This window comes from Mustelus asterias, chromosome 28, assembly GCF_964213995.1.
Source record: "Mustelus asterias chromosome 28, sMusAst1.hap1.1, whole genome shotgun sequence".
NCBI lineage: Eukaryota > Metazoa > Chordata > Chondrichthyes > Carcharhiniformes > Triakidae > Mustelus > Mustelus asterias.
Window position 1 is genome coordinate 3298075 of NC_135828.1, and position 20000 is coordinate 3318074.

The window sequence follows — 20000 nt, forward strand, 5'->3', positions numbered from 1 at the left end:
TGCTTCACAGCTCCAGGGTCCCGGGTTCGATTCCTGGCTCGGGTCACTGTCTGTGTGGAGTTTGCACATTCTCCTCGTGTCTGCGTGGGTTTCCTCCGGGTGCTCCGTTTCCTCCCACAGTCCAAAGATGTGCGGGTTAGGTTGATTGGCCAGGTTAAAAATTGCCCCTTAGAGTCCTGAGATGCATAGGTTAGAGGGATTAGCGGGTAAAATATGTAGGGGTAGGGCCTGGGTGGGATTGTGGTCGGTGCAGACTCGATGGGCCAAATGGCCTCCTTCTGCACTGTAGGGTTTCTATGATTTCTATGTGGAAAATGGTCGAAGATCCCATACCGGCCAATGCTGGGGGTGGGGCTGCTGCCTTCGCAAAACACGGGCAGGTTGCACAGAAAATTCTGCCCAACGTTCAGTAAACTCATCCTTTATTTCATCAGCTTCCGATCCATCATTCAATGTAGGACCAACTTCACATTCAACTCTTAAATGCCAAAAATGGCTCTTTATATGCTGATGCTAAGATCCTCAAATTACTCTTTACTGTGAATATTTTACTCTGTTGCTTCCCATTCTTACACTAATTGCAGTATCTTTTATAAACCATATATCTTGTTGCTTCTCACATCGCTCTGTAGCAGTGATCAAAGATATTTGCCAGTAGAATATCCAGACTCACATTAGTAAGCTTTCGTTTATGAAGAGCTTGCGCACTTTACAGCAACCCAAGTAAGTATTATTAGATATCTCTATAGAAGCTTTGACAAATCAACTTAAGATTGCAGGTTTAGTTTTCAGCCATTAAGGTTGAGTTTAGAAATCTGAAACAGGCTTTTAATTCCATTCGTCAACACTGGTTTCACAAATAGAAAACTAGTCATTAAACTCACTGCTATCTGCCAAGCACAAAAGTCACGGTGCATTCAATGAACTCATCACATGCAAAGTGAATTGGGACATTTTTGGGACAGTGAAAAGGCACTTTGTGCATGCACACCTCTTTACAGCACTAAGGCAGTGAAGTTAAAATTAATAACCTTTATTTTCTTGTGCTATTAAACACAACCATTGGACTGTTTAAAGTCCAAACATACTGGAAAGTATCAGCGTGTTGTTGAAGTGGGATATATTATAGGAATGATTCTTGTAATGACTCCAATCAGGCCATTAGGGTATGAACTCCCTGATTAAGGATCCAATTGATGGACCAATTAGGGAGTCTTTGCCTTGTACGTAACCGAGAGTGTCAGTTCCTCTGACACCCCCAGAGATAGACTGACAGCACTCTGCATACTGCTGTTAGAGTTGTAAACAAAGGGATTTTGGTGAAGGGGTTTCTGCCTCCGAAGACTTAATACAGTTTGACAAGTCTACGTCCATAATAGAAGCCACGATGGGCGGCAATATGGATGGAAGATGATGTAGCAGTCCTGTCTCTGATCTACAACTCTTTCCAGCCTCTGCTCTCGAGTGGTGCAGAATCATAATCATCTTTCATGTATGTACAATCTGCACAGTGTCGCAATACGCTTTGTATGAACAAAGGGATAATTTGACAATAGCTACTTGCATTGACAATGTGCCTTCATTGTGGTAAAAATGTCCCAAGGCACTTCGCAGGAGTGTTAAATAAGGGCATTTGCTGCTGAGTCTTTAGTGTGGATGCTCAATGAAGTTGATTAGGATGGAACTCCAAAACATTAGAAAATAGCTGTAAGTGTAGTGAGCTAGTTTCTTAATTTACAGCAACATAAACGTAATGATCAAACAGTATAAATACATGAACAACTTGTACCACTTAGCCACTTGTAACTCTAGAGCACTAGTAGTGGTAGAATATAACAATCCCTCTCAGCATAACCATTCATTCACGAAAGCTGGTCGATTGTACACACAAAAACCAAATCTCATTGTCTGATCAAGCGATTACAGTATTATTGAACGATTAACAAAAGAAATTCCAAGGAAATAGTCTTTCAAACATCAACACACCGGATATCCTGGAAAACCTCTTGCTCCTGGTTGACCCTAGATTAAAGATAAAAAACACAAGTGGGAAAAAAAATTAATCCAATCTTAATCCACCTTGTTCTTGGTTCTATATTACAGCACAAAGCAAGGTTCACTAGTTCTGATTTTTCTTCTCAATTCAAGTTTTCGAAACAACTAGTGAATTCACACAACTTACTGTATTAAAAGACAAACAGGAATTATTTCTTAGAATGCGTACTAGATCCTATCAAGGTGAGAAAGTGTGCAATTGTGTCAGGGATTTCACAATGGGAATATTTTCGCCATTGCACACACAGTTCTCAGAACCAGAGGCCACAACCTCAGGCTAAAGGGACGATCCTTTAAAACAGAGATGTGGAGGAATTTCTTCAGCCAGCGAGTGGTGAATCTGTGGAACACTTTGCCACAGAAGGCTGTGGAGGCCGGGTCATTGAATGTCTTTAAGACAGAGATAGATAGGTTCTTGATTAATAAGGGGATCAGGGGTTATGGGGAAAAGGCAGGAGAATGGGGATGAGAAAAATATCAGCCATGATTGAATGGCAGAGCAGACTCGATGGGCCGAGTGGCCTAATTCTGCTCCTCTGCCTTATGGTCAGTGCAAGTCATCAAAAGTCCTTCTCACCATCATTATATTCATTACAGGGTTCTGGAGCAGCGCAATGTCAACTCATTTAACCCTATTTCTCCAGTAAGTATTCCTAGACCAATAGATGGGTATCTGCCGGGCTCCCAGGGGCAGAAAGGTAAGTAGAACCGCCCGGCCCGGGGGGGGGGGGGCTCATGCCAGGCAGTGGCTTGGCAATGCTCTGTGGCACTGCCCCTTGGCACAGGTTGGCACCACACTCATGACAACCTGGCAGTGCAAACCTGTGCTAAGGGGTTTGCCCCAGTGGGAGCCTCATGGAGGATTAATTTACGTGTGGTGGTGGCCAGGAGCCGATGGGGGAGCTGGGAATGCTGACAAAAACTCAATACAACGGAAGTGCAAAGTACTTTTCCTTTCCATATAACTCCTCCGACCCCACCCAAATGTGCCCTAACCTTTCCCCAATTAGGAGCAGTTTCAGCTGTTGTTAGTCACAACTTGACCATATTCCCTGGGGGGGGGGGGGGGGGGGGGGGGGGGCGCAGGTGCAGGGGGTGACGAATGAAATGTAAGGGAGGATATGGGGAGTAGAGTTTTGGAAAAGCTCAAGTTTATTGAGGGTATTTTAAGGGATTAAAGGACCACTTAATGGATGGAAAATCCTGGGCTCTCACACAAATTTGACTTGCACCCCTGCCATGCGAGGATCCACACATAACGTGGAGTCCGATATCTCAACCTGCACTGCGACACACATTATCGATCCTTCATTAGTTCAAAAGAAAGTTAAGTATATTCTTGAAACTTATAGAAGCTCTGTATTCTCAAAGATTTTTAAAAATTAAACAACGGGCACGATCTTACCGCCTGTCCACGCCACGCTCCCGCGGCAGCGAGGTCGGAGAATTTAGCGGCCAGTCAAATCTCTGTTCACTGTAGCGGAATTGGAAAATATAGCCAATCCACACCAAGAATTCTCATCTAAGTGATCATAAATCTGCAACTAAGACAGGCCATATTGGCAAACTATTCACTACTGGAAGACATTGCATCACAGTTCAATCTAGGCTGTGTCTAATGTGTACACTGCAGACAGTGGTACTTGGAACAGAAATAGAATCGCTAGTTGATTTTGCCCACCTAACTCAGGGTACAAAGGCCAATTGTAGCGCCTTGTCACAGTTAACCCAGCATCATTGAGAGAAATCAAACCTCAAGCGTGCTGGTCTGAACTAGCTGAATAATCAGGGAAGACTTGTTGCCCTTTATTGTTCAAAAGACAGCTATTGAAATCAGCCGCAGGCATTTGTGTGACAGTATAATTAAGTTAAGTTGCAGTTTCATTATCCCTGTTCAGTGCTATATTTACAGTGTTGTAATCTCAACATAATGTCAGAACTCTGAGATCTAACCTTTCTAAAAGTAGCATGTGTGTGCCACAACTTTTCAAATTACTAACAAGAGATTGCACGGAAATTAGGTTTAATCTTGGCTTTTGAAGGATTAATAAGTCACTTCCAATGCAACTGCTCTTTGCAAAGACTTCAAGTAATCATGTAAGATTTTAAAAAATTAAAGTGGCTTTTCAAGATGCCCTAAAGATGGGATACTGTGTGACAAGCATATTCTTCAAGCAATGCTTTCTGTAGATGACTGGTTCACTGTGTAACCTCCTCTCTCCCGCGACACTGTCATATCTGAAGACAAGCTTAAATTCATTGTAATCAAGGTGATGGGAGAAAGGCAGCTTCCTTTGGAGACAGGAGGGCCTCTTCTCTGTTTGTTATTTGTCAAATGCAGAATGCAAGAGCAAGTCACTGGGTTTCAAGCTGTTCCCCATTAGCAATGGTTTATCACGCCACTTGATGGCTAACTGCAAAACCAGATGGTCAAACTATGTTGTCACATTTCTGCAGTCCTGACTGAAGCTCGATGAGAGTGAAAAACGCCACAAATAAATCAATTCTTTCTGGTATTTTCAAACCGGAAATAACATATCAAAGAAATGAAATCCTTTCCTCTCATCTGTAAAAAGATGATGCCTTTTCTGGCACATTGACATGTCCACTCTTAGTGACTCCTTTAAAGGCACGGCACCATGCTCTGTGGACATAAGGAAACCCAAGCAGCGATTGAATATAGCAAGGCTTTTACTTTTCTGCTGCAATGCACTTAGTCACAAATCCTCTGTTCATCGTAAGATGAATGGGCTGCACTGTGGCACAGGGGTTAGCACTGCTGCCTCACAGCGCCAGCAACCCAGGTTCAATTCCCGGCTTGGGTCACTGTCTGTGCAGAGTCTGCATGTTTTCTCTGTGTCTGCGTGGGTTTCCTCTGGGTTCTCTGGTTTCCTCCCACAGTCCAAAGATGTGCTGGTTAGGTGATTTGGCTAAATTCTCCCTCAGTGTACCTGAACAGGCAACGGAGTATGGCAACTAGGGGATTTTCACAGTAACTTCACTGCAGTGTTAATGTAAGCCTACATGTGACACTAATAAATAAACTTTAAAGATGTACTCACTCGCAAGGACAATCAGAGTATTGCTGAAAAAAGGGACATGTCAAAGCTTTTGTTCTTGGACTCAACATTACCAGTACGAGGGGAAACAACAATTTTTGTCGGAGAAGAGAGTGCCGATTGTTTGGCAAGTGGTTTCTAATTGGTAGAGACATTGCATTAGAGAATGCAGCAGCTAACTGCCAAGCGTTGTTTAAAATTTAAACCTGGCAGCTTTATCCTGATTGGTCAAGGCATCGCCTTGAGGAATGAATCAGCAAATGGCTGTCACTTATTTTGCTTAGCTGAAACAGATGCAATGTGTGTACCTGTTCTTTCTGTCTATATGAAGAGCCCTATGTATTAATATATATGGCCTCTAGTACAAACAACTGTGCCACACTGCACGCCCAACTGACTATCTTCAATTGGTTGTCAATGTAGCTCTTAGCACACTGAGGATTATTTAGTAAATGTTGCCCAATCGCAGAATCGTATCTAATATTGGACATGGTATTTTGAGCTTTGTAAGCATGGCCTCGACGGATACTGTCTGTACCTTGCCCATTGCGAACAGTGACTAGGATATGCTGTTAGATACAATTTGCCAGTCTTTGGAATGTACAGCCTAAATACCTGACATCACACTGGCACTAAAACCACATTACACATGAGCTGGAAACTTCAAGGAACATGTAATTCTATGACCAACTGTCGGACAAATGGTAAATGTATTATCAAATGTAAATTAAGTATGGCCAAAAAGCTCTTTCATTATCAACCAATTGTTCAAAATGTAACTTCATAAAACTGTAATTTCTCCAGTAATTTTGGGTTAATTTGATGTGATGCAAGTTATAGGTTTGAAAACGAGGAACTGTGTTTCCCTTTGTCCAATAATTTCAGTAAAATAAGTACAGATGGGGATAAAGCAGCAATGAAGACTTGGTAATCTAACCTACTTGTTTGCTACCATTAATTATTGGAAGAAAATACATTCCCAAATTCTGTTGCTTTTGCGTTCTGATTTTTGTTTTTCTTCTGAACAAGGTTAGTAAGTCAAAAAAATCTCCGGCTCCTGAAATGGGGCCTTTTCACAAAAGACAAACACATAACTTTAGCAATCTATGGCACAAAATACAGATTACTTTCCATCCTAAACATTGTCAGCAATATTTCAAATTTTCATCAGGAAGGATTTGATAGGACATGGGGAAAATTAATATTTTTCCCTTTTCCCCATCAACAACTTGCATTTCTATAGCGCCGTTAAAGTGTAATTACACATCCCATGGTGATTCATCAGCATTACCAAACTAAGGAGCCTGAGGAGGAGTTTTTTGGACAATGACCAAAGGGATAGATTGGAAGAGAGATTTAAGGCCTGGGTAGTTGAAGGCATGGTTGCAAACAGAGATATGTGAGAGGCCTTAAATGGAAGAGACCCGGGAGCTCAGATAACTGTAAGGATGGAGGAGATGACAAAGATAGGGAAAGTGGAATGGTAGAGGGATTTGTAGCACAGCAATTAGTCATTTGGCCCAACTGGTCCATGTTGCGTTAATGCTCCACATGAACTTGTTCCCACCCATCTTCACTTAACCCTATCAACATAATAATACCATAAGACATAGGAGCAGAATTAGGCCACTCGGCCCATCGAGTCTGCTCCGCCATTCAATCATGGCTGATATTTTTCTCATCCCCATTCTCCTGCCTTTTCCCCATAACCCCTAATCCCCTTATTAATCAAGAACCTATCTATCTCTGTCTTAAAGACACTCAATGACTTGGCCTCCACAGCCTTCTGCGGCAAAGAGTTCCACAGATTCACCACTCTCTGGCTGAAGAAATTCCTCCTCATCTCTGTTTTAAAGGATCATCCCTTTAGCCTGAGGTTGTGCCCTCTGGTTTTAGCTTTCTCTACTAGTGGAAACATCCGCTCCGCGTCCAATCTATCCAGGCCTCGCAGTATTCTGTAAGTTTCAATAAGATCCCCCTCATCCTTCTAAACTCCAGCGAGTACAGACCCAGAGTCCTCAACCGTTCCTCATACAACAAGCTCTTCATTCCAGGGATCATTCTTGTGAATCTCCTCTGGACCCCTTCCAAGGCCAGCACATCCTTCCTTAGATATGGGGTCCAAAACTGTTCACAGTACTCCAAATGGGGTCTGACCAGAGCCTTATATAGCCTCAGAAGTAATTCCCTGCTCTTGTATTCTAGCCCTCTCGACATGAATGCTAACATTGCATTTGCCCTCCTAACTGCCGACTGAACCTGCACGTTAACCTTAAGAGAACCTTAGGAACATGTCCTTCTATCCATTTCTCCCTCATCTAGCTTTACCTCAAATGCATTTATATAATTTGCCTCAACTACTTTTTATCGTAAGAAGTTCCCCATTCTCAGCACTCTCTGGGTAAAGAGGTTTTTCCTCACTTCCCCATTGGTGACTATCTGATATTTCATTGGTCTCCACCACAAGTGGAACCATCTTCTCCATGCCTTCCCTATCACACCTTTGAAAGCCATTGGCAAGGTTCGCTTTTTTTTCCATCCTCTATTGCCTTTGAAAAGGTGGTGGTGAGCCGCCTTCTTGAACCGCTGCAGTCCGTGCAATGTAGATACACCCACACAGTGCTGTCAGAGAGGGAATTTCCAGGATTTTGACCCAGTTCCTTTAAGGAATTCATAGCAAAAAATAATTAAGGATGATTCAACAGGATGTGAGAGTAAATTATATCTTGACGTCTCTGGCATGCCAGTAGGGATTCTGGATTATTCCATAGGAGGTTTCAAAAGAGAGCTGGATACTATTTGAAAATGATGAATTTAGAGGGCTGTGGAGATGGGGCTGGAGAGCGGGACCATGTGGGTAGCTCTTTCGGGAGCCGGTGCAGACACAATGGGCTGAATGGCCTCCTGTATGCTGTAAAATTCTATGAAGCTATTATATTGAAATCTTGCACAGATTACCAAGAAGCACAATTCTTCCTTGAATAAACTATGTTACAACCATCGAATAAGTAAAAGAAAACAAAACTTATGATAACAGCATGCAATAAGAGATTTCTACACCTGTTGACAGTTCTGCTACATAACAGCTGCACTGGTAGATATTCCACCGTTTCTTGAGCGAACACATCACAGCTGAGCACAATGTGAAACAAGGAATCAGTAATGGAAGGTAGGACTCACAGGAGGGCCACGGGGTCCAATGATTGAGATGCCAGGGTCTCCCGGAGCTCCCTGTGGTAGAAGGAAAAGGCAATCAGAGAAAGCACCCATTACAATCCACACAGATAGCTTATTGTGAAGCTCCTCTTGCATCTACGGTCTCTTGACACAAACTACTATGTGATGCTTGGACTTATCTTAGCCAAGATTCTGATTAAATTGACTACATGCCCTCAGTAGCTACGGTTTGTGGGTCTCTCTACAGAGGTTAGAATGTCAATACTGGCAAACTCCAAACTCCACGTAAGCACCTCCATGAAGCATTAACTTAGCTCCGCACTCCTTTGTCCTGTATCAGGTACGACATTTGCAACTCATCGCACCCTTCATCCTCCGTAACCAGATCTTCAGGTACAAAGTGGTGTATTTTCCTGACAATACACACAGCTTAAGTACTTTGTGACTGGTTACAATCCGGGATGAATTTGCTTGTTTTTTACAATCTTTTAAAAGTTGTTAATCTCTTCTTTTGCCTGCCTTCCCCATTGGTCACTATTTACTGCCATTACTCATGAAGAGAGTTGGTTGCTAATTTATGGTTGGCCGTGTGGCTATGTTGTACTATGACCACTTGTATAGTGCATGTTAGAGCTCGTTACAGTCACCCTTTATCACCTTGTTCCTTTCACTGTTTTAAAGTTTAAAGTTTATTTATTTGTCACAAGTAGGCTTACATTAACACTGCAATGAAGTTACTGTGAAAATCCCCTAGTCGCCACACTCCAGTACCTGTTCGGGTTACACTGAGGGAGCATGACCAATGCACCAAACCAGCATGTCTTTCAAACAGTGGGAGGAAACCGGAGCACCCGGAGGAAACCCATGCAGACATGGGGAGAACATGCGGACTCCACACAGACAGTGTCCCAAGCCGGGAATCGAACCTGGGTCCCTGGCGCTGCGAGGCAGCAGTGCTGACCACTGTGCCACCATGCCGCCCTATCTTGCAAAGGCAAATCACCCATTTCATATGCAGTATCTTCTCATCACTCCACCTCGAGTTTTACAGCACAGAAAGAGGCCGTTCAGCCTGTTGTGTCTGTGATAGCCCTCTGAAAGAGCATGTGAATCATTGGGTACCATGGAACCTGTTACAATATTGCACACGGTGATGTCTCAATGATGAGGATCTTGAGATTCATATATTTAAATGTGAATTTTTAATTGGTCATCTTTACAGATTCCGCGTTACTGGTGTGTATAGTGTTGTCTCCATGCAGACAGGCTGCATACTTAGTCTTGTTTCTAAACTGATCTCCCAGAATCTATTACCATGTGATTCTATGCATCATACCATGAGCGCGCTATTCTCCAATGATAATGGCATGCACACAAACAATATCACAACAGAACCTATCAAAGGCTTTAGCTATCTTTACCTGGTCCCAGTTGCATGGATATGCCCAGCAGCTTGGTAGCAATTAGAGGGTCAAACCCAGTTTCCTCTACCTTGCTAACCTGGAGATACTAAGGTGAGCGTTATCACTTGTACTCCTATCATCATCCTCTGTAACGAAGTGAACATGATTCAGCATGGGTCCAAGTTAGACCTGGCAACCTCCTGGTGTATACTGCTGTGTGTCACCTTATGTAATGCATCTCAACCATTGGAAGATCTTGTAAACTAAGATTTATATCTTTAAAAAGCGTTTAGACACTGACATGGGTAAGATGGGTATAGAGGGACTAGCTTAGGGTTTTAAAAAAAGGGCAGCATGGACAAGTTGGGCCGAAGGGCCTGTTTCCATGCTGTAAACCTCTATGACTCTATATTATGGCTGAAACCACAAGAATGTCATTGGTGGAGTTTACCACATGATACATGCGGTGGTGGGATTCACACTATGTTGCAGTCACAGAGTAAAGTAAAGTGCAAATTCAGTCAAAGTGAACTTGCTTCAGAACACAACCCTCACATAAAAGTTCCTTAAGGGAAGCAACAGAATTATCGACCGTTAGGTAGTTGCACAATGGTCATAATTCTGTTCTGATCCCCAAACTGGGTTGAACTAACTTCTATAATGGTCAATGTAAAGTTGCAGTTACCAGTTTGCAGTGTAGCATGTTTTACTCAGTAATGAGAATCTGAAGACCAGGACAGTCATGACCCCTCATGATCTAATCCTCACTTAATTTGAGCAAACCAGGACACAGTGTCACAGTTTCCAACTTCCAACATCATTTATATAAACAATTAGATCATGGGTTATACGTCTGGAATGTTTCAGACTGGTGAAATTGCTTAGATCTGATAATCATTTGTTAAGTTGTACATAAATGAATCATATAAAATATGGAGCTTAAATGGCTTTGTAGGGGTTGGGAATGAAGCTTCATTAGGTCATAACAGGATCTATCCCTGAAGCACGGCTCTAAATACTATTTTCAGAGTGTGTGTGTTGATTCTTTTTCAGCTGGTTTTAAAGCTGTCTGTAACAGTCCGTCAATCATGGCAGCACAGCTCATAGAATCCCTACAGTGCAGGAGGAGGCAATTCGGCCCATCGAGTCTGCACCAACTCTCCAACAGAGCATCTTACCCAGGCCCTCTGGTCGTAACTCCACCTATTAACCCCACTAATTCCCATAACCTATACATCTTGGGACAATTTATCATGGCCAATCTTCCTAACCTACACATCTTGAGACACTAAGGGGCAATTTAGCATGGCCAATCCACCTAACCTGCACATCTTTGGAGTGTGGGAGGAAACCGGAGCACCCGGAGGAAACCCACGCAGACATGGGGAGAACGTGCAAACTCCATGCAGACAGTGACCCGAGGCCGGGAATTGAACCCGGGTTCCTGGCGCTGTGAGGCAGCTAACCACTTTGCTTTTAAAAGGATTCAACGTCCCTTATTTCTGAGGCTGTTCAAGATAACTGACATTGCATACATTTAGGAATAATGCATCATCAATTATCAGGAAACAATGTGCCAAGTATATATTACAACTCCTGGTACAGATCCTGGATAACATCTTGCTGCAATTTCAACATGGATCCCAGTTGTGTCACAAGTACTTGCTGGTACTGGCACTATTTTAAAATACATTTATTTCACTATGTAAATTTTGGGAGAAGGGACATTATGGGTTCAAGCGTCTTTGTCTGTGGCAGCTGGAGGTGTGAGGGGGTGAATGTGTTACCACCAGTTACTGGACTGAACTACAGATTGAAGGAAAGAAAGAAAATACCAACATCAACAAACTTATCTTTACATTTACAGTTCTAGAATTTGCAACATATAAAACACTGATATCTACATTTTTCTTGCTTCCTCGTTCGCTCAGTTGTATTATGGCTGTGGTTTCAGGAAGTGCATTGTTTTTAGGCCCTGAATTTATATTGGGTAGTTACCAACTAGTGTTACAGTCTGCATTGTGAAAAGTTTCATTTGTGAAAAGGTTAGTGAACAGAATTATTTGAAAGCTCAGGTTTGCAATGAATTGTCCGCCACAAGGACTCCACATGGTGCCATTTGCGATCAACAGTTTTGGATTTTCGGTACATAAACAATCATTTATCATCTTTTTGCCAGGTGTGCTTCAAAGAAAGAAAACTTTCTGGTTGCCTTGCCTTTCCGCACAATGGTGATCTCATTTCCAAGCCTGGTTCTTGAAGAGATTTGCCTTTCACCAGCTTATTTGCACAAGGATGAATCAAACCAGCCACAGAAAAAAACAAGTCTGCAGCATGTTATCATTCAGGCTTGAACTGATGCCAATGTGCTTTACTCAAACTCACCGTTTGTTCCAAACCCTTTGCTGCAGTAACCATTGCTTCCAGACAACTTTTGTTTATGCTTTGGTTAATTACCATTGGGCCAGGTAGGTTGCCTTATCCTGAACACCCTTCTTACTAGGGTGGAACTAATCAAAGCTGATAGTCTACTCAAGTCAGGACTAGACTAAGAATAGGATTCATGCCAAGATTTGTTAAAGTTTGGATGAACAAGATAATATGCACAGTCTTTGAGAATACCTGCCCTCCAAGTTATTCTAAATCAGACTAGTGTTCATCTTGCAAAGAGATGTGTCACAGTTTGTTCTTTGTAGTTTCTTCCACCCACTCTACATAATTATCAAGCCAGGACAGACAGAATGGTCAAGTACAAATCTTGTCATATTCCCAGCCAACAATTTTCAATTCCTCTCTGGCCTCCCTCCGGGGAGGTGCCAGACGACTGGAGAACAGCTAATGTGGTTCCGCTTTTTAAGAAGGGTAGTAGAGATAAACCAGCGAACTACAGACCAGTGAGTCTCACGTCAGTGGTAGGGAAACTATTGGAGAAACTTCTGAAGGAGAGCATCTATCTCCACTTGGAGAGGCAAAGCTTGATCAGGGATAGTCAGCATGACTTTGTCAGAGAGAGATCATGCCTAACAAATTTGATTGAATTTTTTGAAGAGGTGGCCAGGTGTGTAGATGAGGGTAGTGCAGTCGATGTAGTGTATATCGATTTCAGCTAAGCCTTTGACAAGGTCCCATGTGGGAGACTTGTAAAGAAGGTAAATTCACATGGGATACAGGGTAATTTGATAAAGTGGATTCAAAATTGGCTCAGTTGTAGGAGATAGAGGGTGATGACAGAAGGGTGTTTTAGTGACTGGAAGCCAGTGTCCAGTGGCGTATCACAGGGATCTGTGCTGGGTCCCCTATTATTCATCATTTATATAAATAACATTGATGACTGTGTGTGGAGTATAAGGTTATGAGAGGCATGGACAGAGAGGATAGGGAACAGCTATTCCCCTGAGTTGAAGAGTCAGTCACGAGGGCCCATAGGTTAAAGGTCAGGGGCAGGAGGTTTAGGGGAAGGATGTTTGGAAAAACCTTTTTACCCAGAAGGTGGTGAGGGTCTGGAATGCGCTGCCTGGGAGGGTGGTGGAGGTGGGAGGCCTCACATCCTTTAAAAAGTATCTGGATGAGCGCTTGGCACATCATAACATTCAGGGCTAAGGGCCAAGTGCTGGCAAATGGGGTTAGGTGGGAGTTCAGGTGTTTCTAATGTGTCAGTGCAGACTCGATGGGCCAAAGGGCCTCTTCGGTAGTGTATGATTCTATGCTTCTATGAATTAAAACTGACTCTTTACATTCAATTGACAAATATTCCAAGGCTTTGCAGTTGGTATGTGGGATCGCATGGACGTAGGTTTGGAAATTGTTGGTTCAAACTGATATTTGCTTTCCTAACTATTCTTATGTTTTTTTTAAAAGTAGCAGAGCAAGTACTGACAGGGATTGAATGATTCAGGTAATGAGACTTGTGGTGGCCAATAAATACACAAAATCTTCCCTTCACCTGTTACTACCCTGGGAACTCTATTTATGGAATTTAGTACACCTCCCTGGACAGGTCAGGGAACATGAGAATATAAGAATAGAAGTAGGCCATTCAGCCCTTCGAGCCTGCTCCACCATTCAATAAGATCATGGCTGATCTCAGCTCAGCCTCATCTCCTCCTTCCTCCCCGCTCCCCATAACCCTTCACCCCGCTGCTCATTAAAAACCTATCTATCTCCTCCTGAAATGTGTTCGGTGTTCCAGTGTCCACTGCACTCTGGGGTAGAGAATTCCAGAGATTCTCCACCCTTTAAGTGAAGTGTCTGTGAGTGAAATGTTTGAGTGAAGTGACTGTGAGTGAAATGTTAGAGTGAAGTGACTATCTTGTTCATCTCTCACTCCTGAGAGTGGTTGCCATAGAGATGCACCAAAAGCTGGACAATGGCCTGTGGATAACATTTGGTCTAGAGGAGGTCTTTCCATGGAGTGGAACATTAGAGTATGAATATTTCTGTTAGGGCGTTCTTCCAATCTAATACCCCAATTACCTGTCAAGCCAATCAGTCTGCAATTTTTAAAATATGGGATGTGGGCATCATTGGCTGGGTCAGCATTTGTTGCCCACCCTTAAATGCCCTTGAACTGAGTGGCTTGTTGGTGGCAGTTGCATAGGGCAATTAAGAGTCAGTTGCATTACTGTGAGTCTGGAGTCACGTGTAGGCCAGACCGTGTAAGGACAGCAGATTTCTTTCCCTAAATGCACTCGTATAAAACGAGTGACAAACGCTCAAGAGATGAGACAGTTCATCACGTTTCCGATTGAATTTGAACAATTCACAAGTACAATTCACGAACCATCTCCAACAAGAGAGAATCCAACCATCTTCCCTTGAGATGCAATGGCCCAACCATCACTGAACTCCCATCATCAAATCCTGGGGTTCCCATTGGCCAGAAACTGAACTAGAGCAGCACTATAAACACACTGGCTACAAGAGCAGATCAGAGGCTGGGAATCCTGCGGTGAGTAACTCACCTCCTGACTCAACAAAGCCAGTCCACCATCTGCTAGACAGAAGTTAGGAGTGTGATGGAATACTCCCCACTTGTCTGGATGAGTGCAGCGCCAACACTCCAGAAGCTCGACACCATCCAGGACAAAGCAGCCCTGCTTGATTGGCACCAATCCACTGCCTTCAACATGCACTTCCTCCATCACAACACACGGCGGCAGCAGTGTGTACTGTCTACAAGCGGCACTGTAGGAACCCACCAAGGCTCCTTCGACGCACCTTCCAAACCCTTGACCTCTACCACCTAGAAGGACAGGGGCAGCAGACTGATGGGAACACCAGCCCCTGCAGGTTCTCCTCCAAGTCACCCACCATCCCAACTTGGAAATATATCGCCGTTGCTTCACTGCCACTGGGTCAAAATCCTTCGATGCCCTTCCTAACAGCACAGTGGATGTACCTACACTACACAGATTGCAGGGGTTCGAGAAGGCAGCTCGCCACCATCTTCTCAAGGGATGGGCAATAAAAACTGGTCTTGCCAGCTATGCCCACGTGTCATGACCAAATAAATAAAATAGAACCAGAAGAGGGGAAGCAAGGTATCATTGAGCACAACTTTGGTGGAATATCGTTGGTGGAAAAATCCTGTTTAAAAATAGGCAGTGATGGAGGCTGTGTGACATCTCTAAAGGAAACATAATAAAATGGCCAAAACAAAAGCTTATTGCCGTTCAGCTTTGTTTATCTAGTTTAAATAGCAAAAAGAATGAAACGTAATAAACTTCCAATCGTTTCTTTACAAAATAAGAATTACAAAACGTGTTGCTGGAAAGGATACATGGTTTAGTTTGATATCGACTCTGGAACTATATCCCAATTCAAACATTCCTCAGTTTCTTCCACATCCACTGGAGTTAAATCACAGTTTGAATTTTGAGATTAGCTGGAATAAACTGTCTGTTCTCCCTTAATAGACAGTCCCGCGGACCAGGAAGCGTTTCGCAATCCGATTAACATACTGCCAGATAGAAATGAAGCGCAGGCTTCCCTTTTTCTTCTATGACTCACCTCTTCACCAGGTTCCCCCTTTAGACCCTGGGCAGTCACAGCAAACACAGCATGCAGAAGTAAAGGAGAGACACAAATAGAGGATTAGTATTAGACCAAATAAAAGATAATGTACTTATCAGCATCTCTAAAGCAGTCTGCATCAAGATATATGCAGCCAAAATCTGTCTATGCATTAGATCATACTGCAACAAATGGCAAGCGAGCAAGCATAGCGATAGGTTACACCCATTATAATCATACATTCTGGACAATAATAAAACAATTTACATTAATACAGCTCCACTAAGGATAAAAAAATTCCCAAGGCACTTCACAGAGGCAGCGTTAAGAATAAAACCACAGCAAGTTCATAGATTCATAGAATCCCTACAGTGCAGAAGGAGGCCATTTGGCCCATCGAGTCTGCACCAACAACAATCCCACTCGAGTCCCATCCCCACACCCCCGCACATTTGCCCCGCTAACACCTCCAACTTGCGCCTCCAGGGACACTCAGGGTCAATTTAGCACAGCCAATCAACCTAACCTGCGCATCTTTGGACTGTGGGAGGAAACCGGAGCACCTGGAGGAAACCCATGCAGACACGGGGAGAACGTGCAGACTCCGCACAGACAGTGACCCAAGCCGGGAATTGAACCCAGGTCCCTGGCGCTGTGAGGCAGCAGTGCCAACCACTGTGCCACCCCTGTGATACAATGAGCTCCTGTGTTTGCACCCACAGGGACTATTTTTTTGATTATGTCATTGAGGCACCAGAAGAAATTCCATTTGCATCCTAACCCTGCTTCCCCAGTCACCAATGCATCCTGCAGAGGATTTAGAGATGGAGAATAAAGGCTGTCCGCCCAGCAAAACCCATGTCTTATGAGTGAATAAAAAAAACTTCTGATCGGAGAGAGCCCAGGGGTTGATAACACTAGGTTCAGGTTGTACCAGCTTTTTAATTGATTATTCAGGGTGTAATCTAACCACGCTTAAGCAAAGTTGTGAACATGTATCTTTCCATAGTTTTTTACACAGTTTTCTTTCAGGAGATTAGACCCATTAAGTTTTAACAACTGTGTGGGTTCAGGAATGAGATATTTTCCTTCTTTGTATCCTATGTCAGGATCATGTCCTTGTTGATCAGTTATTGAGATTCCCTTAACTTCAACAATACATCCAAACCATAAATATTTCAGTGAGTTTCCCTTCGCACCAAGAGCCTCAATTCTTGGAATTGATTTGTGGAATGAGTGGTGGAGGTGAAAAACTTTGGAATCATAGATATCCGAAGTGGATTAGCCCTGGTAAATGTGCGTGGTTAGGTGGATTAGCCATGGTAAGTGAATTAGATGCTCATTTGGAGAGTCAGTGCAGACTTGATGGTTCGAATGGCCTCCTTCTGCACTGTAGGGATTCTATGGTTGAATGGAAATGGGAAGAGGTGGGTTATATTGGGTGCTTCTGCAGTTATTAAGTCAGACCATTCAGATGGGCTTCGTTATTTTTTAATTACCTTGTGGTTTGACAACATCTCCACATCTCATTCTCAGCCTATAGCTCCTTATTTGCACTGGTGTCGTGCTTTGTTTGGTAACACGCCACTAGGACATTATATATCAAAGCTGCGGTCTAAGTCCAAGTTGTGGCCAGGATTTGGTGAGTTTCCGAATCCTTCACCTTTTCAGATCTGATTATAGGACTAGAATTTACGTGAAATCTTTCAAAGTCTGAGAAACCTGTTCACAACTTTGCACTTGCATGCTAACAGTAATAAACAATATAGGCAGCAAGTAAAATATAATGAATGTCAAACAATTCTACATGAATTAATCATGCTTTGTAAAGCACAGTTATCACATTGTAAATTGCAGAGAGCTGAAAAATGCAGCTTCAAGTTTGTCAATGTCAGGTTCATGCAGCAACAAGGGTACTTGCAAAAATGCTGGAAATCTGAAATTAAAACAGGGCATGCTGGAAATATCCAGGAGGTCAGGCAGCAGCTGGGGAGAGGAAAACAGTGTTTACGGCTGGAACTCTACCACCTTGCCCGCCACGGAATTGGGAGCGGGTGAGGGTCCGACAACGGAAACCTCTGTTGACCTCGTGCGGGAATTTCTGATCTTGACCGAGCGAGGCCATAAAATTCCGCCCTACGTTTCAGGTTGACGATTTTTCATCAGACCTAAACTTCAAGTGAAAAATCGTCAATCTGAAATGTTTGCCGGAATTTTACCGCCTTGCCCGCCCGAGGCTCGTAAGATCCCACCTGAGGCCAACGGAGTTCTGCGAGCTTCACCCTCCTCGGAATCGGGGCACGCGTGCCGGTAACATTCTGGCAGTTAACTCTGTTTCTCTCCCTCGAGAGGCTCTCAGAACAACATTTTCTGGTTCTTTTAAAAAATATTCTAAACACCTAATTAGATTCCAGCAAGCCGAAACAAAACCAAAAGCACTTTGACAGAGGACTGCAGATCATTTGGAAATGGAACTTGTGCTGCAGGGAGTTATCGATCATGTGACGCAGTGAGTCATCGATCATGTGACAGGCCTGACCATCTCACACACGCATCTCCATCCATCATTTCACTTTCTAACCCCATGCATATCTGGGAGCCCCAATCAATGTGCCAAACCTCTGTGGTAGCACTGGTGAACTAGATGACACTTTACCGAAAAAAAACCTCAGCATAATTAGCACAAAACTTTGGGTAAATTTTGTTGAGTGGTTTGCCTGTTATTAGCTGCCTCTTATATACGTCACGCCTAATATTCAGTTTTGTTCCTTTTGATTGAATATAATATCCAGCAAGGCAGTCAATGTTTATACCATGATGTGGAGATGCCGGCGTTGGACTGGGGTAAACACAATAAGGAGTCTAACAACACCAGGTTAAAGTCCAACAGGTTTATTTGGTAGCAAACGCCAAATAAACCTGTTGGACTTTAACCCGGTGTTGTTAGATTCCTTACAATGTTTATACCACCCAGGACAAATCCCTACATGATTGATTGGTCTGACTCTTTAAACCAATCAAATACTTGAAAATGTATGTATTCAAGAGGCGGCTGGATACAGCACTTGGGGCAAATGGGTTCAAAGGTTAGGGGGAAAAAGTAGGATTGGACTATTGTGTTGGACGATCAGCCATGATCGTAATGAATGGCAGAACAGGCTCGAAGGGCCAAATGGCCTCCTCCTGCTTCTATCTTCTACGTTTTATGTTTAAAGTGTGACACTTTTGCCTGTAACTTTGATTTGAGAGTTTGGCAGGCCAGTATGATGATTTATTAGCTAGAACACTTTAATAGGATAGGTTCTCTGTCAACCAATGTGTGATAACACGCTTTTACAGGAGGCAAAAGAACAATCAATGCTTCCTGAGTCGTGCCCATTTGAGGTCCATCCACCAAAACCTGGGTTTTCTTCAAAGAGTTAAAGAAGAATCTGTGCCACTAATGGCAGGAAGTTTTGCTGCAAGCACTTCCTTGCCCTAATAGAGTGATCCAAAACAAGTAGGACTAAGGAAACTTCCAAAGTGATTGTTCTAAAAATAGTATAATTACTACAAAAACTTGCTGCCTCTTGCAAGAGTGCCTGCAACAGTATCTGTCCTCCCCAGTGCCTGAGATATGGTGGTGGAGGGCTAACCTTAAGAGCCTAGTTCATCCCCCCTGGAATTTCCCCATTTAATGAGCGGCAGCCCACACACAGTTCGAGCTTCTTTCCTTTTAAAGTAACAGGGGTGTTGGAGTGGGTTTGTTTATTTTTGAAAAAATACCAAAGCTGTGAGATAAATGTGCTTATGAACGAAAGTATTGCGAGTACCTTCACTTCCACCCATACAATATCACAATGAATCAGACCAGATGCACGGCAATCAGGTTAGCCTGCTGCACTTACACAGCAATGAGCCAACTTTATAATGAGGCTGTTCAGTATTAAGAGGACAGCGAAGACAGTCCCAATATTACCTGCTGGAATCCCACCCTCTGCTCCTTGACTCATCGAATCATGGAATCCTACAGTGCAGAAGGAGGCCTTTCGGCCTATCGAGTCTGCACCGACCACAATCCCACCCAGGCCCTATCCCCATAACCCCATGCATTTACCCTAGCTGGTCCCCCTGTCACTACGGGGCAATTCAGCATGGCCAATCCACCTAACCCACGCACCTTTGGACTGTGGGAGGAAACCGGAGCACCCGGGGGGAAACCCACGCAGACACGGGGAGAACGTGCAGACTCCACACAAGACGGTGACCCAAGCCGGGAATCGAACCCAGATCCCTGGCATTGTGAGGCAGCAGT

The 20000-nt window shown here is 43.5% G+C and overlaps 1 protein-coding gene across 1 annotated transcript in view; it reads right to left on the minus strand.

Moving 5' to 3' along the window:
* The window catches only part of col13a1 (collagen, type XIII, alpha 1), a 234378-nt gene that overhangs the window by 97799 nt on the left and 116579 nt on the right, over window positions 1–20000 (minus strand). Inside the window, exons 6-8 of the mRNA XM_078199346.1 lie at window positions 15704–15730; window positions 8295–8345; window positions 1987–2022 (exon numbers count right to left, since the gene is read on the minus strand). Coding sequence (XP_078055472.1) covers window positions 1987–2022; window positions 8295–8345; window positions 15704–15730 — 114 coding nt within the window. The remainder of the gene's footprint in view (window positions 1–1986; window positions 2023–8294; window positions 8346–15703; window positions 15731–20000) is intronic.